Source organism: Neoarius graeffei, chromosome 2, assembly GCF_027579695.1.
Source record: "Neoarius graeffei isolate fNeoGra1 chromosome 2, fNeoGra1.pri, whole genome shotgun sequence".
Lineage (NCBI taxonomy): Eukaryota > Metazoa > Chordata > Actinopteri > Siluriformes > Ariidae > Neoarius > Neoarius graeffei.
The window spans coordinates 38112846-38137445 of record NC_083570.1 but is presented as its reverse complement, the minus strand read 5'-3'; the positions used below and the strand labels follow the sequence as shown (position 1 = coordinate 38137445).

The 24600-nt window shown below is 39.4% G+C and overlaps 1 protein-coding gene across 4 annotated transcripts; it reads right to left on the bottom strand.

The window, feature by feature from the left end:
* Positions 1-654: 654 nt before the first annotated feature.
* cep57l1 (centrosomal protein 57, like 1) lies at positions 655-21109 on the bottom strand. 4 transcript variants are annotated; one of them, XM_060914154.1, is made up of 11 exons: positions 20728-21109; positions 19177-19348; positions 18339-18515; positions 18126-18247; positions 15740-15850; positions 12683-12760; positions 10855-10944; positions 10642-10710; positions 10332-10522; positions 6935-7079; positions 655-1183 (listed from the first exon to the last, which is right to left on the bottom strand). In XM_060914154.1, the coding sequence occupies exons 1-11, from the start codon at positions 20746-20748 to the stop codon at positions 950-952; spliced, it is 1410 nt and encodes a 469-aa protein (XP_060770137.1). In that variant the 5' UTR covers positions 20749-21109; the 3' UTR covers positions 655-949. The 4 variants fall into 4 exon arrangements, with proteins under 4 accessions (XP_060770137.1, XP_060770136.1, XP_060770135.1 ...); XM_060914153.1 differs by having other exon boundaries at positions 10332-10561; positions 18339-18512; XM_060914152.1 differs by having other exon boundaries at positions 10332-10561; positions 20728-21106.
* Between the last annotated feature and the right edge of the window lie 3491 nt (positions 21110-24600).

The following is a 24600-nucleotide window of genomic DNA, read 5'->3' as shown; positions in this document are numbered from 1 at the left end:
ACATACCCTGGTAAAATTAGTGAAATATTGGTCAAATGACTGACCAGAAAGCAAAGCTTTTCTGTTATTTAGGGATAGTGTTCAGGTGAAGCCATTTATCATCACATAATTGTGTGTGCCCTTTTTAAACCTCAGTGATAACCAAAATCTCCCAGAAAAGTTGTGATAGTCACCAAGTCACAATTCTATCTCTAAAAAAATAATCAGGGGAAATTAAGGGACTTTGCTGATCTCTGAATTTATGTTATCATTTTAAATCCAAAGGAACACTTGACCTATTTCCACTGCAGAAGCATCAGAAAGTGTCAGTCACTAAGAGTACTGTTTACAGTTTGTGATCCTGAACTGAACCCAACTCCGGAGCAGGTTATCTGGGCAGTTACCATGGTGATATAACCAGGCAAAAGCTCAGACAAGAAACCCCACTAAGATCACTGGGATAAAATAAAATAAAACTGGGATAAGCCCCTGGGATAAAAATGTTAATACATCATTTTAAGCAGATAAATTGTGGAGGGTTGAGCTGTTGTCCTTAGAGGACTGTCCCTTATCCAATTTAAAATCTAAGCAACTTCTGATGAACAAATGCCCAATTTTCAGCCAGTATTGATGAAGATAAAGGGCAAGTTATAGCACACAACTATGAAAAAGTGAAAATGTCCACAATGATATTTTATTAAAATATTTAAATAGTTATATAGTGCAAAGACAATATATAATAAAAAGCATGAAAAAAAATTTAATTCCAAGACTGACAAGGAAAGCATGAACACATCAAAAACAACAACTATCAGCCACTGTAAAATTCTATGCCAAAGTCAACAGTTATGGCCCTTACTTCACAAGATAGACGTCCTCCACTTCCTTACAGCATTGCAATTGCAGTTATAACATGTTTACACTTTCTTTCCTTTGTTCCTTGCTCAAGGTCAAGTAGGATGTTAAGGATTTATGTTTCCCAGCTGATATCTTGTTGGCGGAGACTCGACTGCATTTTCTGGGCGTCGCGGAGAAGCTGTAGACGCCCGTGCCCAGCTGTTTGATGCCCCTGTGATCTTGAGGGCGAGGCTTTACCTACAGAGGTAGGCACTACCTGGACTCTGCTTAAATACTGGCTGTCAGCGCTAGCTACGCGTCTTGGCTTCGGCTTCTGCTTTGGGCTATGCTGGGACAGCTTTTGGACCTGGACACACGAAAGGACGTACAAATCAGTGTTTAAATGCAAACACGGACAAAGAGCTGGGCTACTTGATGCAATTTTAAAGTGATACTGGATTCAAATGTGAACCCTATGTGGTGTATTATGTTACAAGATGGTATTAGGTTTCTCTTTATACAACCCCGATTCCAAAAAAGTTGGGACAAAGTACAAATTGTAAATAAAAACGGAATGCAATAATTTACAAATCTCAAAAACTGATATTGTATTCACAATAGAACATAGACAACATATCAAATGTCGAAAGTGAGGCATTTTGAAATTTCATGCCAAATATTGGCTCATTTGAAATTTCATGACAGCAACACATCTCAAAAAAGTTGGGACAGGGGCAATAAGAGGCTGGAAAAGTTAAAGGTACAAAAAAGGAACAGCTGGAGGACCAAATTGCAACTCATTAGGTCAACTGGCAATAGGTCATTAACATGACTGGGTATAAAAAGAGCATCTTGGAGTGGCAGCGGCTCTCAGAAGTAAAGATGGGAAGAGGATCACCAATCCCCCTAATTCTGCGCCGACAAATAGTGGAGCAATATCAGAAAGGAGTTTAAAATTGCAAAGAGTTTGAACACATCATCATCTACAGTGCATAATATCATCAAAAGGTTCAGAGAATCTGGAAGAATCTCTGTGCGTAAGGGTCAAGGCTGGAAAACCATACTGGGTGCCCGTGATCTTCGGGCCCTTAGACGGCACTGCATCACATACAGGCATGCTTCTGTATTGGAAATCACAAAATGGGCTCAGGAATATTTCCAGAGAACATTATCTGTGAACACAATTCACCGTGCCATCCGCCGTTGCCAGCTAAAACTCTATAGTTCAAAGAAGAAGCCGTATCTAAACACGATCCAGAAGCGCAGACGTCTTCTCTGGGCCAAGGCTCATTTAAAATGGACTGTGGCAAAGTGGAAAACTGTTCTGTGGTCAGACGAATCAAAATTTGAAGTTCTTTATGGAAATCAGGGACGCCGTGTCATTCGGACTAAAGAGGAGAAGGATGACCCAAGTTGTCATCAGCGCTCAGTTCAGAAGCCTGCATCTCTGATGGTATGGGGTTGCATTAGTGCGTGTGGCATGGGCAGCTTACACATCTGGAAAGACAGCATCAATGTTGAAAGGTATATCCAGGTTCTAGAGCAACATATGCTCCCATCCAGACGACGTCTCTTTCAGGGAAGACCTTGCATTTTCCAACATGACAATGCCAAACCACATACTGCATCAATTACAGCATCATGGCTGCGTAGAAGAAGGGTCCGGGTACTGAACTGGCCAGCCTGCAATCCAGATCTTTCACCCATAGAAAACATTTGGCGCATCATAAAACGGAAGATACGACAAAAAAGACCTAAGACAGTTGAGCAACTAGAATCCTACATTAGACAAGAATGGGTTAACATTCCTATCCCTAAACTTGAGCAACTTGTCTCCTCAGTCCCCAGACGTTTACAGACTGTTGTAAAGAGAAAAGGGGATGTCTCACAGTGGTAAACATGGCCTTGTCCCAACTTTTTTGAGATGTGTTGTTGTCATGAAATTTAAAAATCACCTAATTTTTCTCTTTAAATGATACATTTTCTCAGTTTAAACATTTGATATGTCATCTATGTTCTATTCTGAATAAAATATGGAATTTTGAAACTTCCACATCATTGCATTCCGTTTTTATTTACAATTTGTACTTTGTCCCAACTTTTTTGGAATCGGGGTTGTATATAGCAACTGTACCTGGGAGTGATGTTCAGAGCAGAAATACTGCTGTATAAAAACTGAAAACAGGCAACTTCCTTCTAACTGGATGGAATCAACATACATAGTATGATCACTGTGAGCACATTATGCAGAATCACTAAATGATGTAGTACATACAGTGGTATGCAAAAGTTTGGGCACCCTTACTGAAAATGTCTGTTACTGTGAATAGTTAAGTGAGCAGAAGATGAACTGATCACCAAAAGACATAAAGGTAAAGACAATACATTTCTTTTCAGCGTTTTCTGCAAGATTTGTGTATTAATTTTGTTTTGTACAATTGGAGAGTGAAAAAAGAAAAGGAACACCATGCGAAAGTTTGGGCACCCCAATACATTTGAGTTCTCAGGTAACTTTTACCAAGGTTCCAGACCTTAATTAGCTTATTGAGCTGTGACTTGTTCAAATTCTTCGTTAGGAAAGGTCAGATGATGCAGATTTCAAAGCTGTATAAATTCTCTGACTCCTCAAAGTTGTCCCTAAAATCAACAGCCATGGACTCCTCTAAGCAACTCCCTCGCATTCTGAATAATAAAATAATTGATGCTCACAAAACAGGAGAAGGCTACAAGAATGTAGCAAAGTGTTTTCAGGTAGCTGTTTCCTCGGATTGTAATGTTATTAAGAAATGGCAGTTAACAGAAACAGTGGAGATCAAGGTGAGGTCTGGAAGATGAAGAAAACTTTCTGAAAGAACTGCTCGTTGGATTGCTAGAAAGGCAAATAAAAACCTGTTTGACTGCAAAAGACCTTCAGAAACATTTAGCAGACCCTGGAGTGGTGGTGCACTGTTCTACTATGCAGCGACACCTGAACAAATATGACCTTCATGGAAGAGTCATCAGAAGAAAACCGTTCCTGCATCCTAGTCACAAAATTCAGCGTCTGAAGTTTGCAAATGAACATCTAAATAAGCCTGATGCATTTTGGAAACAAGTCCTGTGGACTGATGAAATCAAAATATAACTTTTTGGCCACAATGTGCAAAGGTATGTTTGGAGAAAAAAGGGTGCCAAATTCTAGGAAAAGAACACCTCTCCAACTCTGAAGCATGGGTGTGGATCGATCATGCTTTGGGGTTGTGTTGCAGCCAGTGGCACAGGGTACATTTCATTGGTCGAGGGAAGCATGGATTCAAATCAATACCAGCAAATTCTGGAAGCAAACATCACACCATCTGTAAAAAAGTTGAAGCTAAAAAGAGGATGGGTCCTACAATAAGACGATGATCCAAAACACACCTCAAAATCTACAATGGAATACCTCAAGAGGCACAAGCTGAAGGTTTTGCCATGGCCCTCACAGTCCCCTGACCTAAACATCATTGAAAATCTGTGGATAGATCTCAAAAGAGCAGTGCATGCAAGGACGAATGTGTGAAAATCCCCCAGGTAAGAACTGAAAGATTATTTGGCTACAAAAAGTGTTTACAAGCTGTGATACTTGCCAAAGGGGGTGTTACTAGGTACTAACCATGCAGGGTGCCCAAACTTTTGCTTCGGGCCCTTTTCCTTTTTTGTCATTTTGAAAATGTAAAAGATGAAAATTTAAAAAATTGTTTTTGCTTAAAATATAAAGGGAACGAGTCATCTTTAACTTTATGCCTTTTGGAGATCATTTCATCTTCAACTTGCTTAACTGTTCACAGTAACAATAACTTTGACCAGGGGTGCCCAAACTTTTGCATACCACTGTAAATAAAGAGCTCAGGTGTTTCCTGATGACCGTCTCAGATTTTTATAAGGTCTAACCAAACAAACACCATTTTAGCAATGAAGCAGTTCTTTGGATGACCCAGTCACACAGAAACAAAGCATTCAGCTGTTGTGTTTCCTCAGACTACAAGATGATCAGCCATTATATTACAGGCATTTAGCAGATGCGCTTATCCAGAGCGACGTACAGCATACCCAGAGCAGTCTGTTGGGGGTTAGATGGTACTTCAGCCATTCCTGCTGGTCTAGTCATGTGATCAGGATTCCAGGAAATAAGCCCCCCCCCCCATATTTTATTTATATACATATATATATATATATATATATATATATATATATATATATATATATACACACACACACACACATATACACACACACATACAGTGCCTTGCAAAAGTATTAATACCCCTTGAACTTTTTCACATTTTTCCACCTTATAACCACAAACTTAAAAGTTTTTTATTGAGATTTTATGTGATAGACCAACACAGAGTAGCACATAATTGTGAAGTGAAACGAAAATGATACATGGTCTTCAAAATTTTAAACAAATAAAAATCTGAAAAATGTGATGTGCATTAGTATTCAGCCCCCCTGCGTCAATACTTTGTAGAGCCACCTTTTGCTGCAATTACAGCTGCAAGTCTTTTGTGGTATGTCTCTACCAGCTTTGCACATCTAGACACTGAAATTTTTTGCCCATTCTTCTTTGCAAAATAGCTCAAGCTCAGCCAGATTGGATGGAGAGCATCTGTGAACAGCAATTTTCAAGTCTTGCCACAGATGCTCAATGGGATTTAGGTCTGGACTTTGACTGGGCCATTCTAACACATGAATATTCTTTGATCTAAACCATTCCATTGTAGCTCTGGCTGTATGTTTAGGGTCATTGTCTTGCTGGAAGGTGAATCTCCTTCCCAGTCTCAAGTCTTTTGCAGCCTCCAACAGGTTTTCTTCCAGGATTGCCCTGTATTTAGCTCCATCCATCTTCCCATCAACTCTGACCAGCTTCCCTGTCCCTGCTGAAGAAAAGCATCCCCATAGCATGATGCTGCCACCACCATGTTTCACAGTGGGGATGGTGTGTGCAGGGTGATGAGCAGGGTTAGTTTTCCGCCACACATAGCGCTTTGCATTTAGGCCAAAAAGTTCAACTTTGGTCTCATCTGACCAAAGCACTTTCTTCCACATGTTTGCTGTGTCCCCTACATTTCTTATGCCTGTCTTTCAACAATGGCGCTCTTCTTGCAACTCTTCCAAAAAGGCCAGATTTGTGGAGTGTACGACTTATAGTTGTCTTGTGCACAGATTCTCCCACCTGAGCTGTGGATTTCTGCAGCTCCTCCAGAGTGATCATGGGCCTCTTGGCTGCTTCTCTGACCAGCGCTCTCCTTGCTCACTCTATCAGTTTAGGTGGATGGCCATGTCTTGGTAGGTTTGCAGTTGTGCCATACTTTTTCCATTTTTGAATGATGGATTGAACAGTGCTTCTTGAGATGTTCAGAGCTTGGGATATTTTTTTATAACCTAACCCTGCTTTAAACTTCTCCAGAACTTTATCCCTGACCTGCCTGGTGAGTTCTTTGGTCTTCATGATGCTGTTTGTTCTTCAGTGTTCTCTAACAAACCACTGAGGCCTTCACAGAACAAGTGTATTTATGCTGAGAGTAAATTACACACAGTAGGACTCTATTAACTAATTAGATGACTTCTGAAGGCAATTGATTGCACTGGATTGTATTTAGGAGGTATCAGAGTACAGGGGGCTGAATACTAATGCACACCACATTTTTCAGATTTTTATTTGTTTAAAATTTTGAAGACCATTTATCATTTTCATTTCACTTCACAATTATGTGCTACTCTGTGTTGGTCCATCACATAAAATCTCAATAAAAAACTTTTAAGTTCGTGGTTGTAAGGTGGAAAAATGTGAAAAAGTTCAAGGGGTATGAATACTTTTGCAAGGCACTCTATAATATATATATATATATATATATATATATATATATATATAAAAATCGAGTCTAAATGTCAACCTCCTGACTACTTTGAAAAAGGAATTTTCTTCACTTGGCAACTCTGGTAGCATAAAATACACAAAATAGTTTTTCCATACCTTTCCAGGACATGTTTTTCTGGTCTAACTGTGGAGCTAGTTTATAAACTTCCAAGTCTAGACATTCAGAAAACTTAAATCATACAATTAATCAACTCTAGATATAGACAGAAACATACTTACAGTTTGCTGGTGCTTGCGTAGCTTGGTGATTTGGGCCACCTTCTCCTCCATCCTCCTGACCAAGCAGTCCAGCTCTCTCTCCAGATCCTCCCTCAGCTCGCGTTTATCAGTCTCGTCTATCTGCCTGACCAGTTCCTGATGTTCACTGCAACACACATGGTTCTGAATTACACAATAGTACTATATACAGATGGGGTCAGAAGTTTACATACAGTGACATGAATGTCGGATATTAATGTCATGGCAATATTTGGGCTTTGAGTAATTTCTTTGAACTGTTCTTTTTCTGGGGCAGAATGTACAGCATACATCTTTAATTTAAAAAAAACAGAATTTGGTGCACAAGCTTTAATTTTCTTTGGGTTTTCTGAAATCAACACAGGGAAACAAACAAACAAACAAACAAACAAACATGCATGCATACATACATACATCACACCTAATAATTGGGTAAAACGTCTCTTCATAAGATTTACCTTGACCAAACATTTTTGTTTACCATGAACAAGCTTCTGGCAGAATTCTGGTTGAATATTTCATGACTCTTCATGGTAGAATTGGTAGAGTTCAATTAAATTTTTTTTTTCTTGGCATGGACTCGACTTATAAGCACGGTCCATATATTTTCAATCGGGTTGAAGTCAGGACTTGTTTTAAGCTTAATATTAGCCTGCTTTATCCTCCACAACCAGCTCTGATGTGTGTTTGGGTTCATTGTCCTGTTGTAACTCCCAAGTCCCGTTCCAGTTTCTGATGGTTTATGCTGAAGAATTCTGAGGTAGTCCTCCTTCTTCATTATTCCATCCACTTTGTGCAATGAACCAGTTCCACTGGCAGCAAAACAGCCCCAGAGCATGATGATCCTACCACCACCAGCTGGTACAGCGTCCCTCTGTACATGGTGGTCATTGTGGCCAAGCAACTCAATCTGTCTCTCATCTGACCATACAGCTATCCTCCAGAAGGCTTTTTCTTTGTCTGTGTGGTCAGCATCAAACTTTAAGCTTGAAGGTGTCAATTTTGGAGCAGGGGGTTGTTTCTTGGATAGCAGCCTCTTAGTCCATGGTGATCTGAAATGTAGACAGTGATTCATCAGCTTCCAGTTCATGGCAGGGCTGTGCCAGAGTGGTTCCCCAGGTTGTTCCTAACCATCCAAACCAATTTCCTTTCAGCTGAGGGTGACAGTTTGGGTTTTCTTGAAGCAAAGTGGCTTGGCAAAGTAACGACACCTCAAAATAACTTAGATAGGGGAGAGCGGGGTAAGATGAGCCAGGGGGTAAGATGAGCCACCCCCTGTTTCTAAGAAACAGTACACAAATGTGACCATGTGACCACATTCAAAGGGGGGCGGGACCATTTACTTACACTTGTGGAGAGGAGCACCACATGTCAAACTAGGTGAGGGAGATATTTATAAAAATGTGTTTTTGTGCTTTCTAAGTCAATTCCATGTTTGTCCACAGTGAAGATGATTTAGAGAAGACAAAAGTAGAATAATATTTAGACACATTAGGGTTAAGTTAGTGGCTTTCTAAGCTATGATATGAATGCTAATAAAAATAATTTTGATTAGCCTAATCCCCTTTATTAGCATTTTTCTACAAAATGGTGGCCACGGGGTAAGATGAGCCATTAGATGTGGGGCAAGTTGAGCCACTGGCTCAACTTACCCCATTGGTGGCTGAGCTTACCCAATATGGATGACACTTAAGTTTTCACATTTACTGATCATATATGACAACAACACACACACACACATATATATATATATATATATATATATATATATATATATATATATATATATATGACATCAGATGAGGAAGACCAGTTGTTAGATGTGGGGGATTATGTTGTGGCAAAATTCACAGGGAAGAAGAAAGTGCATTTCTTCATTGGCCAGATAATCAAATTGGATGTCTTCGAAATAGAGGCAAGATTTCTCAAAAGAAGCCGGTCATGCCATGGCTCTGCAAGAAAGCCAACCTTTGTCTTCAAAGAGAAAGATGAGGCTGTCCTGTCAAGACAGGATATTGTGAAAAAATTGCCCCGCCCCTTTACTGTTGGGGGGACAGCACGGAGGGAGAGGCAAATGGTGTTCCCTTGCAATTTGAACGCTTGGAACATTGAATAATGATGAAATTATTATGGATGGAATGATTGCTGCATGTTTTAACCTACTGAAAGAAATAAGATTTTTTGGCACTGTTCTACTGTTTTAGTAATTTCTATAATATAGTACATCTCTCATTCCCTGTCTAACCATCCCTCTTTCTATCTATCTATCTATCTATCTATCTATCTATCTATCTATGCATATCTCTCTCTCTATCCATCTATCTATCCCTCCCTATCCCATCTCGTTCTATCACCTCTCTCTTCATCTCCCCTTCTCTATGCAACGGCCCTATCCCCCACTTGATTGACTTGACTTGATTCACTGATTGCATTTCTAATAATAAAAGTTGTTTACTTTGTTAACCTAACATGTTTTGTGTTGGCTCAATTTACCCCACACAGTGGCTCATCTTACCCCGTGCATGGGGTAAGTTGAGCCACTTGACATTTTTTTTTCCAAGAGGTAATATCACTCTAACCATAAGAGCTTATCAATTATTTTTTGCTCAGATAGTAACAGTACACTTTGAAATTTGGTATGGTGTGTAGACTGGAAGCAAAAATGGCTTTAACGTGTAGTTATGATGAAAAATGTAAAAAGTGGCTCATCTTACCCCGCTCTCCCCTACAATTGTTTGAACTGGTCTTGGAATTTGCACTTGTTTAGAAATGGCTCCAAGAGACATTCCAGAGTTGTGTATATCTGCGATCCTCTTTTTCAGATCTGCACTGAGCTTCTTGGACTTTCCCATTATATTGTGGGTTGGTCAATCCAATGAGTGCTGTAAACAAGCCTTTTTTATGAAGGCACAGGAGACGCTACCAGCTGTAGTCAATCATGATCGCTAACAGGAAGTTAAGAGACCTCGGCCTTGGCAAGATAAGAGACATTTTGGAAATTTCAGCATCTCTGAATTAATAATCTAAGTGAGCGTATGTAAATTTTTGACCCTATATGTATAATTTTGACCCCGTGTTGATTTCAGAAAACCCAAAGAAAATTAAAACTTGTACACCAAATTCTAGTGCTCTTTTTTAAATTAATGTATGCTGTACAATCATTCTGCCACAGAAAAGAACAGTTCAAAGAAATTACTGAAAGCCCAAATATTGCCATGACATTCATATCCAAGATGATATTCATGTCACTGTATGTAAACTTCTGACCACACTGTATTCTCTTATTTTCAAGAGATCATGATTCTTTCCCACACATTGCCATCTTTCAGGCCTCCATTTTTATAAATATCAGTATATATACATCATTCCAGTTACCCACAAGCTCATGTGGCCCAGTTCATCCTGTAGGGCTAGCAGCAGTTCAGAAAGGCTGCCCATAGCTGCAGCTCCATCGCTGGGGGACTGCTGGGCTCGCTGAAAGCCACTGCGTGTTTTAGGTTCAGAACCAGGCACAGACTGCATCTGCTCACATATTCGAGGCTGCCTAATCTTCATCAGATGCAGCACAGTCTGAACGTTGGCGTTAACAGAGTGACTAGGGCTTGTTGACTGACACAAGACAAGTTCAGTATTAGAACAAAGGAAGCAAATATTTTGTAAGCGTAACGTGTGTAACGATCAATACTCACTGTTCCAGCGACGAACGGTATTCGCTTGGCCTTAGGGACACGTCGAGGAACCTCCATATTAACAGATTTCTGAAATTATGATTGTCATTTAAATGTTATGACAAATCCCAAAGTGTTACTGTGAATCACAGTGCATCCACCAAAGCCTTGGAGTACAGTGCCATCTAGTGGTGAGTATTACTGTACTTCTATAAGAACTGAAAAAGCTGATACCTTACTCAAGGTCTTCTCTTTGGTCGTCTTCTTCTTCGGTTTCACCTCAGCAGCCGAAAATAGCAGATTAGCCTCCAGCTCTCTCTGCAACTGAATTCAGAAAACATAACAACAACAACAACAGAAGCAGTTCCATCCAGTCCAATGATTGATAAATACGCCCGTTTGGCATCTCCAGTACAATGCCTTCTACCCTTGCTCTCCTTACACTTTTCTTGGTGTTCAATAAAACTGTTCCTCAAGAGATAACCAATGCAAAAGATCATGCACTGTTACACAGATCCACATTAAGCAGAATGATTTGGGGAATAAACTATATTTTCATATAATCTCTCACACACACCTACCTCCATTTATCCCTCATTTCCATAAAAAAAATCTTGAAGTTTAGATGCAGATAATACACATAACTCTACTTGGAACTTTGAACATGAATTTGAAAATGCAGAATTTATTTAAACTACGCTGGCACTTCATAATGTTTATTAAGATTTGGTAATGAGCCATTCCACCGAATCAGTGCCATTTCCGTCCCTAGAAAATTATATGTATAAATGCACATAAAAATGTACTTTAAAATACATTTCCTTATTACACAGAATGTCCTGCACATTGATCTGATTTCAAATTTAAGATATATAATTGTAAGGATTAATAAAAACTACCTAAAACACTGAAAAATGTGTTACCTGTCCCCGCACTCTAACTTTATACTTAACTATGAAATATTATGATTAAAATCCTTCAGAAACAGTATTTCTTTTGCACTGTTGTGTGACTCCATATCCTATCCATGGTTTAAATATATTTTTTCATAAGAAATCCACAATATCTTAGTTAAAATACACATTTTAGTCGTGTCCCTGGGTTTTCACTCAGTCCTGTTACCCAAACATATTACCCCATTTGACAAATTTGGAACATTCCACAAATCACATGCTCAACAGGAAGTTACATCAGTTGTGTCTTCTGAAGGCCATGGGAAGACCAAAAGTTAGTTCTCTCATTTACTTTTCTGTATATTTGATGATTTTTTAACTTTGACTGATAAGGTCAATGTCAGCACACTGTCCTGTTACTTAAATTATTTCTTAGATGATATTTGTTTATTTTAAAAATACAGATTTTTGGTAAATCACTAGAATGTGCTAAGTGTGGTCATGCTATTAGCGATAACGCCATGTGGCTTAATTCCATGTATTAGCTAATCCTAGGCTAAAAACTCAGTCCTGTTACTCATATAAAGAGTATGCAGCCATCTTTGACTTCCAAACCTTGTAAAAAAATAAATAATGTAGCCTGAGGTTGACCAATACACATTTTGAATAGTTAAATGTGTGTGTTATTATAATCAGTGTTGAAAAGATATAACAAATTAAGTTTAATTTGGGAGTGGTACAACAAGCAAATGGCACCCATTCGGTGGAATGTCCCTAATACATTTATGGAAAAGAATGTGTGTGAAATAAACCTCCATCATGTTGCTAAAATGGAGGTTTATTGCACACAAATTTTTTTCCAGAAATGTATTACCAAATCTTAAACAACATTATTAAATGCAAAACGTATTTAAACTACGCTGGCACTTAATAATGCTTATTAAGGTTTGGTAATACATTTACGGAAAAGAATTTGTGCGAAATAAACCTCCACCATGTTAGCAACATTCGCCATCGTACAATTTTTTTTTTTTTTTTAACCATAACACTGGAACCCAAGCATGATTTACTTATACTCCTTTTACGCCCTCCTTGGCTTTTTTTTTTTTGAAGGGATGGACTGCTGAGGAAAGGAGAGCCTTGTTTCAATTTCTGTACCGGTTCCATACCTCCTCAGCTTTCTCCTGCACAAGTTTGCGCTCATGTTCCTCTTCGAGTAACTTCTGTTCCAAGAGCTTAATCTTCCTCTTGAGAAAACACAATAAATATCTATAAATCATGATTACAAACCACAATCCCTTTATATTTATTGTGCATGCAGTAGTTCCTCTCTCAACTGAACATTTCAGTCCCAGAGGATTTTCAGATAAACAAATTGAGCAAATTTATCAGATAACTGTTTTTTTTAATCTTCTTGTGTCCACACACATCACCAGATTAAGTGCGTATCACACCAAATGGTCATAATTTGCACACACTATTCAGCATATCACCAACTTCTCCTTCAACCTTGATCACCAATGAGTGTATGGGCATTCATCTTTCTGGTACAATTTCAAAGAACACATGCCAGGAAGCTTTAACTGGGCCCTTAAAGGAACAGTCCACCGTATTTCCATAATGAAATATGCGCTTACCTGAATTGAGACGAGCTGCTCCGTACCTATCCGAGCTTTGCGCGACCTCCCAGTCAGTCAGACGCAGTCAGACATGCTGTCACTCCTGTTAGCAATGTAGCTAGGCTCAGCATGGCCAACGGTATTTTTTGGGGCTGTAGTTAGATGTGACCAAACTCTTCCGCGTTTTTCCTGTTTACATAGGTTTATATGACCAGTGATATGAAACAAGTTCAGTTACACAAATTGAAACGTAGCGATTTTCTATGCTATGGAAAGTCCGCACTATAATGACAGGCGTACTAACACCTTCTGCGCGCTTCGGCAGCGCATTGATATCTGAGCTCCGCATCAATGCGCTGCCGAAGCGCGCAGAAGGTGTTAGTACGCCTGTCATTATAGTGCGGACTTTCCATAGCATAGAAAATCGCTACGTTTCAATTTTTTTAACTGAACTTGTTTCATATCACTGGTCATATAAACCTATGTAAACAGGAAAAACGCGGAAGAGTTTGGTCACATCTAACTACAGCCCCAAAAAATACCGTTGGCCATGCTGAGCCTAGCTACATTGCTAACAGGAGTGACAGCGCGTCTGACTGCGTCTGACTAACTGGGAGGTCGCGCAAAGCTCGGATAGGTACGGAGCAGCTCGTCTCAATTCAGGTAAGAGCATATTTCATTATGGAAATACGGTGGACTGTTCCTTTAAAGTGTAACTGTACTGTATGGACATCATTGTGATTGTTGTCATGACCTGCGTCTCAAATCGAAAACCCTCGCCGTACATTCAGAAGTATTTGCCAAATATAGAAAATGCAGAAGACGAATAATCAAAATAGACTTTTTGTTTGGTGAAAGGCTACATGAGAGGTTTTTAAAATTCAAACAGTAACCGTAAGAGGAAAACATGGTTAGTGTTAGTACTCAGTAAAACTAAGTTTGCTGTTTGAAACATGATGTTAGTTTATTTGGTGCCACCAGTGTTGTTTTTGGCAGTCATTTTTGATTTTAGTGTTAGTCTTTTGGTCGAAATGCTTATTAGTTTTAGTCACATTTTAGTCAATTCTATCCTTGATAGTTTTGGTCTAGTTTTAGTCGACGAAAACGAAAAGGGTTTTAGTCCAGTTTTAGTCAGTCATTCATTTTAGTTGAAAAAATAATTACTTTAAAACATTAAATTAGGCCAATACAGAGATAGGAAATTGTAATCGAGGTTGACAAGTTGTGCATAACATACTCTCGACATAAACGCTGTCTAGTGTGCATGCTCTCGACATAAACGCTGTCTAGTTTGTCTGCTCTCTACATAAACACTGTCTAGTGTGCATGTTCTCTACATAAACGCTGTCTAGGTGTGCATGCTCTCGACATAAACGCTGTCTAGTGTGTATACTCCATTGTTCACAGACTCGTGTTTCTGCCTCCATTTAACATGTCGCAATGCGCTGATAAGAGCACAAACATGTCATGATGAACACACAACTAGAAGATGACCACGCTGTCCGTTAATGTAAATATGATGGCTAAACATGCTGCTAACATTAGAGTAGCCAGGTATGCTGCTGCTCATTTAGACATATTAAGGCACAGGAACAGGTCTGAAAAGCTACATTTCCCCCCGTATGTTTCACAGTAACTCAAATATGGGTCAATATATGACAAAGCATTCAGTTGCTGTCCCACCAAAAATCCCTGCAGGACAAGTTTTACTCATGACATGTTAATTGAATTTAAGTTAGCTTAACCAAGCCAACTTTAGCATGAAGCTAGCGGTCCCATTCATTTTTGCCAGGTCACGGTGTTTTGGAAAACTTCATAGGAAATTCATCACAGACCGATTGTTGAGTGACATTAACCAAAGCTAGCAAACGTATACATGATCTGTTAAGGACTTCTTGTAACGTTAACTTACCGTCGCAGAAATAGCAGCATGGTGAGCCTTTAGATGCCTCTTGAGGTTGTATTCTTGCCATGTAGTTTATAGCCACAGCGTGTACCTCTGTCTCCCACTACAAGGCATTCTGTTTTATTTTCTGTTGGATTATGTGTAAAGTATGTCCATAAATCATCCCGTCTTTTCCGCCCACCAAGCCCTTGTGCTGGCGTTGCCGCCGCCATGGTCCATGAACTGTGTGTGGCTGCTCCGGTGTGAAATGCCTGGTGGTGGGCGTGACCAAACAAGGACAGGATGCAGGTGCATTGCTGATATTTTCAGCATTTGGCAGACAGATTGCACGCACCGTTGGAGGAAACGCCATGCATTTTGATAGCCCTATAGCCAACCCACTAACAATTTCGTCTTGTCTCGTCAACGAAAACAACAGATACGTCTCGTCATATTTTCATGATCAAAGAGTTATGTTTAGCTCATCACTGTTTTGTTTTAGTCATGAAAAAAAAGGTGCATTAACGAAATAATTTTGTCATCGTTAAAGAAAACAACACTGGGTGCCACACAATGCATTACGTTGTGTTAATTTCCGAGGACATGTATGAGTATTGTGCAGAATGACTGCAGGATGTGTATACTGGCCATCTTGCATACACATAGTTAAGCATATATAAATCAGCCTTTAAATGGATGTATTTGTGTGAGAAAGTCCATACCTCTGCCTCAGACTGTGTGTTGGTTAGTTTAATACACTCTTCCTCCAGTTTCTGCAATTGAGCCTGTATCTGTGGCTCAGTGGGTTTGTTCTTCTTCTTCTGCTGGACACACTGCGACAGACAAAAAAGATGAACACACTGAATAATAAACAAGCAGTACCAAGCAGTGAATTTTAGCCAAAATTTCCAGCAAGTCCAAGCTTTAGTTATTCTCAACTCAGCTAAAGCATACCAGCTTTAGTAATAGTTGGGTAGTTCTCTGGTAACGGAATTACATTCAGAGCAAAATGTGGTAACTTTTTTTTTTTTTAGTTGCAGTACTCAAGATGATAGTATAAAATAAAAATTTCACACTGTATGGGGTATCTTTTGACCCTAAAAAAAGCATAGAAAAAATTGGCTGTGTTTAACTCTGAACACAAAATCTTTTATGAGGAAAGAAAAGTCAGTAACGGAATTACATCAGAAAAAAACCTGAACTTTCATTTCTTAAAATTCAAACAAGATTTCTCTGAAGTGACACTGCTATAATTGGGGTGATGATTTTTAAATATGGTTTTCCGTACATTTTGCCTTGGATTCCATACTTCAGCGAGATCACTGAGCTGGCAAGTTAAGGCAATTTCATAATTTTGGCCTCTCTGCTGAAGAATTGCCTAGTTTTAGTATTAGTTAATTGCAATAAATTAGAATGATGGTGTAAAGTTTTAGCCAAAGGTTACTTGCCATTTCATATCTGGACCCGCGAGTGTGTTTACTTACAACCCCGATTCCAAAAAAGTTGGGACAAAGTACAAATTGTAAATAAAAACGGAATGCAATGATGTGGAAGTTTCAAAATTCCATATTTTATTCAGAATAGAGCATAGATGACATATCAAATATTTAAACTGAGAAAATGTATCATTTAAAGAGAAAAATTAGGTGATTTTAAATTTCATGACAACAACACATCTCAAAAAAGTTGGGACAAGGCCATGTTTACCACTGTGAGACATCCCCTTTTCTCTTTACAACAGTCTGTAAACGTCTGGGGACTGAGGAGACAAGTTGCTCAAGTTTAGGGATAGGAATGTTAACCCATTCTTGTCTAATGTAGGATTCTAGTTGCTCAACTGTCTTAGGTCTTTTTTTGTCGTATCTTCCGTTTTATGATGCACCAAATGTTATCTATGGGTGAAAGATCTGGACTGCAGGCTGGCCAGTTCAGTACCCGGACCCTTCTTCTACGCAGCCATGATGCTGTAATTGATGCAGTATGTGGTTTGGCATTGTCATGTTGGAAAATGCAAGGTCTTCCCTGAAAGAGACGTCGTCTGGATGGGAGCATATGTTGCTCTAGAACCTGGATATACCTTTCAGCATTGATGGTGTCTTTCCAGATGTGTAAACTGCCCATGCCACACGCACTAATGCAACCCCATACCATCAGAGATGCAGACTTCTGAACTGAGCGCTGATAACAACTTGGGTCGTCCTTCTCCTCTTTAGTCCGAATGACACGGCGTCCCTGATTTCCATAAAGAACTTCAAATTTTGATTCGTCTGACCACAGAACAGTTTTCCACTTTGCCACAGTCCATTTTAAATGAGCCTTGGCCCAGAGAAGACGTCTGCGCTTCTGGATCATGTTTAGATACGGCTTCTTCTTTGAACTATAGAGTTTTAGCTGGCAACGGCGGATGGCACGGTGAATTGTGTTCACAGATAATGTTCTCCGGAAATATTCCTGAGCCCATTTTGTGATTTCCAATACAGAAGCATGCCTGTATGTGATGCAGTGCCGTCTAAGGGCCTGAAGATCACGGGCACCCAGTATGGTTTTCCAGCCTTGACCCTTACGCACAGAGATTCTTCCAGATCCTCTGAATCTTTTGATGATATTATGCACTGTAGATGATGATATGTTCAAACTCTTTGCAATTTTACACTGTCGAACTCCTTTCTGATATTGTTCCACTATTTGTCGGCGCAGAATTAGGGGGATTGGTGATCCTCTTCCCATCTTTACTTCTGAGAGCCGCTGCCACTCCAAGATGCTCTTTTTATACCCAGTCATGTTAATGACCTATTGCCAATTGACCTAATGAGTTGCAATTTGGTCCTCCAGCTGTTCCTTTTTTGTACCTTTAACTTTTCCAGCCTCTTATTGCCCCTGTCCCAACTTTTTTGAGATGTGTTGCTGTCATGAAATTTCAAATGAGCCAATATTTGGCATGAAATTTCAAAATGTCTCACTTTCGACATTTGATATGTTGTCTATGTTCTACTGTGAATACAATATCAGTTTTTGAGATTTGAAAATTATTGCATTCCGTTTTTATTTACAATTTGTACTTTGTCCCAACTTTTTTGGAATCGGGGTTGTACTTTCATTTCATCATACCTCTCTGTCCACTGGAGTGGTTTTCTCTCTCTGTGCACTTTCCACCATCTTCCTCATGTATTCCAGCTGTTTTTCCAGCAGAGAGCACCGCGCTTCTGCTGAGTGCAACTGAGATACCAGCTCTTTATGACCAGAAAAAGAAAGTATGTGGAGTTGGCTAATATACTATCACATGTCTCATATAAACACATAATTAAATTAAAAGAGCAATACCTTTTCTCTTTGAGGATTCTTCCTCTCTGTTCTGCAACTGCTGACTGCTCTGGTTTCCAGAGCTGGCAAACTGGTGGGCAGCCTGAGCAAACCTCTCCACATTCTTCTCTGCCTGCATACGCTCCAGCTCCAGCCTCCTCATCTTCTCCTGCAGAGTTTTCAGTGCTGCTATCACTGCTATTTGCACACATGCACACACACACACCAGCCTGTTATTACCACTGATATATTAAAAAAAAATGTAGGACACTTTCTTCTATATTTCATAGCAGTAACGTGACAAAAATTAGCATTGCAATTCTCAAAAACATATCTACAATACATGATCAGTAACCAAGCAATAGGGTTGCATTTAAAAACAACTTGTTTGATGATTTACATTGTGCATTCATTTGTACTTATGAACATCACTGAAAAGAAGAAACAAAATATTGTAAAATAAGATTTTAAAGAGTAAACACAAACATTGAAGGAAGGAATCCATGATAGCCCAGAAAAGTATACTGTGTTATAATATATGACAATATTGATATTAGATCACTTTAATCAGGACTGATTGTGATTTGGATTGAAGAACTTCAAAATGAGAGGATGGACAGCATGGACGGATGGATGAAAGGAAGGAAGGAAGATAAATTTAAAAATACAGTGATACAGATAGGAATATGAAGATTAGTTAAGATCAACAAGCTTCAGCGGTGATTCTTTCTCCCAGTTTTCAGGTATTGCAGTGTTTCGAGCAACACAAGCACTTAAAGAACTGAACAGCCTCATACATAAATATTCAACAATGTTACTTGTTTTTATGCATCACTTCAGTTCTTAGCAGTTCATTCACCTCTGCTCCCGGTGTCAGGCCCTGCGTGAGATGTCTGTCTGCTAATTTTCATCAGGTCATTGCTGGATTTGTACTGGTGCTTCTGTCCCACCAGCTGTGTGGGAATCTTGTCTGGAGGTGCGTAAAAGCTTCCAATATAGCTGTGTTTGGAAGGGGAGTCCTGACACAAGGACTAAAATGGAGGAGGGCGGAAAAAGACACTGTTCACTTGCAGCATTCCTAGTAAGCTTAAAAGTCCTACAAAGGAATTGTGTTTGTTTGTATATATAAACATAATTTTGACTAACCATATATATCATCTCATTATATATGTTAACACTTAAATGGTAGAAACCATTTATTCACAAATCATACATCATATGTGCAAGATGATTTACAGGACGGTCTCGACCTGTTTGCTATCGTGTTCAACACACAAAAACCAGTGAGCGACAGCACCATTTAATCTGTCACCCATGGTGTATGTCTATCTGCAGGAGAAAAATAATCCATTAGTGTTAACATAATTTTGACTAACCCTATCTCTCTCTCATGTATAAGTGTGTGTCCAACATCATGTAATTTTAAGTAACCATATCTTGTCATGTTATGATCAATAATTACTCATGCTAAGAAGGGTAGTTCTTCAGTATCGAAATTACATTCAACAAAATGTGGTAACTTTTTTTAGTTGCAGAACTCAAGATAAATGGCATTAAATAAAAATTTCACACTGTATGGGGTATCTTTTGACCCTAAAACAGCATAGAAAAATTGGCTATGTTTAACTCGGAACACAAAAATTTTTATGAGGACATAATTTTATGTATTTATTTGTTTACTTTTTTTACACCCCCTTTTTTTTTGCCACTTGAGGTACTTGGACCACAATGGAAATAAGTGTTTACACTTTATTGTACTATCCATGTATTTTAATGTGCACTATACTTGTATTCTGTACATTATTTTACGAAATAAACTCATCTCCTCCTCATCGAGGAAAGAAAGTCAGTAACGGAATTACATCAGGAAAAAAAAACTGTTCTTTCATTTCTTAAAATTCAAACAAGATTTATCTGAAACGATATTGCTATAATTGGGGTGATGATTTTTTATTAAATATGGTTTTCATTACATTTTGCCTTGAATTCCATACTTTAGCAATATCACTGAGCTGACAAGTTAAGGCAATCTTAATAATTTCATAATTTTGGACTCTCTGCTGAAGAACTGCCCACATTTTTTTTCTATTAAAGAAGCATTAACGTGGCTAAATGTTTATTATGAAGAAATAGATTACAAAGGGACTTTTTTAAACAGCGGCTAAAAATCAGTGGTTTGTTATATAGCTAAACAGTGAATATGTAAAGAAGAGTTCGTGGTGAGGCAGTGAAATAACTTATTATGCCATATACAGAATATTTAATTTAGCGTTAAAATATTTTAATGTTAGCATGAAACGTTCTGTACTTGCTAGCATAATGATGCACTAGCTAACTAGCTAGGTCTTTCATTCGTTGCTTTCACAAACATTGCAGTTAAAAACATATTTTAAATATCGTGGCTATTTACCGAATCTCGTAAATGGTCCATTTTTTAATGAATTACGGTGTATATTAGTTACATTACACTGCAGTAAACTCCAAGTTGAGACGTCCTCTTTCCATAGCGACTCCACTGGCTGAATTACAAATGACGCCGTACTTCTGATACAAGTGCACTAGATAGGGTAAGACATAACGGCTGCTCGAAGCTATGTAGCGCACGTGAACAGGAAGCAGTGGACTATTTGGGATCGTTCCTCTAACAGCTGTTGTTGACACTGAATAGTGCCTACAGTTTTAAATTTCCCTCTTCCTCTGTCGTGCGAGAAGCAGTTCCGCTTGCGCACAGTGCCATGGAAGTTCCGAGTCTTTTCTGTGAGTCAGATCATCTGACTCAGCTCACCACCAAGAGCCGACTCTTTCAGCTCCCAGACTGTAACACTGTAAACTGTGCGTAAGAGGAATTCCGAGTCTTTTTTGTGAGTCAGATCATCTGACTCAGCTCACCACAAAGAGCCGACTCTTTCGGCTCCCAGACTGTAACACTGTAAACTGTGTGTAATGGGAATTCCGAGTCTTTTTTGTGAGTCAGATCATCTGACTCAGCTCACCACCAAGAGCCGACTCTTTCAGCTCCCAGACTGTAACACTGTAAACTGTGTGTAATGGGAATTCCGAGTCTTTTCTGTGAGTCAGATCATCTGACTCAGCTCACCACCAAGAGCCGACTCTTTCAGCTCCCAGACTGTAACACTGTAAACTGTGTGTAATGGGAATTCCGAGTCTTTTCTGTGAGTCAGATCATCTGACTCAGCTCACCACCAAGAGCCGACTCTTTCAGCTCCCAGACTGTAACACTGTAAACTCTGCGTAAGAGGAATTCCGAGTCTTTTTTTGTGAGTCAGATCATCTGACTCAGCTCACCACCAAGAGCCGACTCTTTCAGCTCCCAGACTGTAACACTGTAAACTGTGCGTAAGTGGAATTCCGAGTCTTTTCTGTGAGTCAGATCATCTGACTCAGCTCACCACCAAGAGCCGACTCTTTCAGCTCCCAAACTGTAACACTGTAAACTCTGCGTAAGAGGAATTCCGAGTCTTTTTTGTGAGTCAGATCATCTGACTCAGCTCACCACCAAGAGCCGACTCTTTCAGCTCCCACAATGTATCATTGTGAGTCGTGTGCGTAAGAGGAATTCCGAGTGTTTTCTGTGATTCAGATCATCTGACTCAGCTCACCACCAAGAGCCGACTCTTTCGGCTCCCAGACTGTAACACAGTAAAGTTTACAGTCTTACAGTCTGGGAGCCGAAAGAGTCGGCTCTTGGTGGTGAGCTGAGTCAGATGATCTGAATCACAGTGTAAACTGTGTGTAATGGGAATTCCGAGTCTTTTGTGTGAGTCAGATCATTTGACTCGGCTCACAAGTGGGAACCGACACCTTTGCAAACTGTGTCACTGTGAACCGTGTATGTAACGGGTGTTCAGAAACTTTTCTGTGAGTCATATCATCTGATTTAGCTCACCAGTAAAAGCTCCTTACGGCTCTTTCCCACTTTTTTGCTAAATCAGATAAAATCAGCAATATATTTTTTTGACCAGTGATTGTTCTTGTTATGGCTGAAATTGTTTCATGTAATTAGGTTATCTTTAAAAATTACTTGGAAATCCATTTTACAAAATAGAGTGGTGGCTACAATTATCGACACCTTAACGACCTTTTGGTCGTTGCAAAAGTAGAAAAGACTTTCAATACATAAATTGTGCATGAATAATTGCTCAAACTTCCATTGGGAAAAATTACTCAAACTTCCATTGGAAAAAAAAATGAGTTGATTCTGATAGCGTATCAGATCACGTGACACTGTTCCACAATTATTGACACCTTTGTCCACAGTTATCGACACCATTCCACAATTATTGACATCCAGATTTTTTTTTAATCCGTATGTGGTATCAAGTTAACAAAATATAGTTTTTATTTAAAATTTGTTTTACATAGACTTATATTTAGTACAAAACATCTTTTTATATAAATATATGGGCGGCACGGTGGTGTAGTGGTTAGCGCTGTCGCCTCACAGCAAGAAGGTCCTGGGTTCGAGCCCCGGGGCCGGCGAGGGCCTTTCTGTGCGGAGTTTGCATGTTCTCCCCGTGTCCATGTGGGTTTCCTCCGGGTGCTCCGGTTTCCCCCACAGTCCAAAGACATGCAGGTTAGGTTAACTGGTGACTCTAAATTGACCGTAGGTGTGAATGTGAGTGTGAATGGTTGTCTGTGTCTATGTGTCAGCCCTGTGATGACCTGGCGACTTGTCCAGGGTGTACCCCGCCTTTCGCCCGTAGTCAGCTGGGATAGGCTCCAGCTTGCCTGCGACCCTGTAGAAGGATAAAGCGGCTAGAGATAATGAGATGAGATATAAATATATTGATGTCAGTGCTTCCGTAAATGAGGAAGTAATTCTAATGTTTGCAGGGGCGCTGCCAGAAATTTTGGGCCCCATGAAAGATTAGAATTTTGGGCCCCCCAACTTTGCCCACCCTCGTCACAATTGCACTATTGTCATTATTTGATTTCTGATAGCCCATGGACCCTGAGTTTGTGACTTTGTGATTACATTTTATGTATTAACCTACCAGGGACTAGATGAAAACTGGTCAGTGACTAATTCTGGTGCATTTACAATCACAAATGAAAATTCAAGATTTTGCCACATGCCTTCTTGTGCTAGGACAATTGGTAGTGAAATGTGTGATGTGACTGCTAATAAATCATAGAAAAAGTTGACGTGACGTAACCATGTCAAACACTTGACTGGTGTCCGTTATTAGCAACACTTTAATCTAGCAAACTGTATATGGTGCTCGCTCATTAAAAACTTCAATCCTAAAGCATTTATGGGTTGTATTGCTGCTTACCTCCTTCTCCAAAGGGGGGTTCAGTGGTTTGGTAGGGCGGAGGTCCCCCTGAGGCTGAATCTGTGCTTATTTAGGGCACCCCATTAGTTATGAAACTGGTTATTAGCACTAGTTATTAGCACCAGCATAATGTAATATTTCATCTTGTTTATCACACAAGTCAGTTCAGTTATTAAAATGGAAAAAATATCATTGTACAAACTGTAAAAGTGTTCTCTTGATAGGCTAATCCAACCATGTTCATACTGTTCATTTACCATTCGCTAATATTTTGAACAGACATGTGAGCGATAGCTACCTTTCTTTGGGAAAAACTGAGTGACCAGTTGCCTGCCTCTCCGGTCCCTCTCAGCTTTCAGCTGCCTTTCTTTACGTTTTTGACAGCCACTCTTCATATTTAGCGATCATAGACTGTACGCACTCCACTGCTGGCTGGCTGGCTGCTGCACCGCGACACAGCAGCAAGTAGCGTTGCACTGATCAGCACACAGATTTAACGCATCGCGCTTCTACCAGAACTGGACCGTACCATTTCGCAAAAGGGGGAGGGTTAAATGACAATATGTTGAAGAACTCAAGAAATAGACAACCTTGTTCAATTAGCTCATTTTACCAGATGGAATATTGCATTGTTGTTATTTCAAAAGTCTTATTAAAATCATTAAAAGCATATTATCAGCCCCGTAAAGGGCCCCATGGCAGTGCTGGGCCCCTAGAATTGTTCTAACCTTTCCCCCCCTGGCGGCGCCCATGAATGTTTGTAAACAAATGAACTGATAATGTTTAACTTGTGTCAGAAAATCTATTTATTCCACTTTCTACCCACTTTCTAAGTATTTTCGTAGATCACATTTTGTTAATCATTTGTTATTGTTTGCATTAATTTCTAGTTTTGTAGTTTACCAATAAATGTCAACAGGCAATTGACACTGTAACCACATGAAAATCCAGGTCAAAGGTCGCATGTCATTCTTCGAACCAAAACT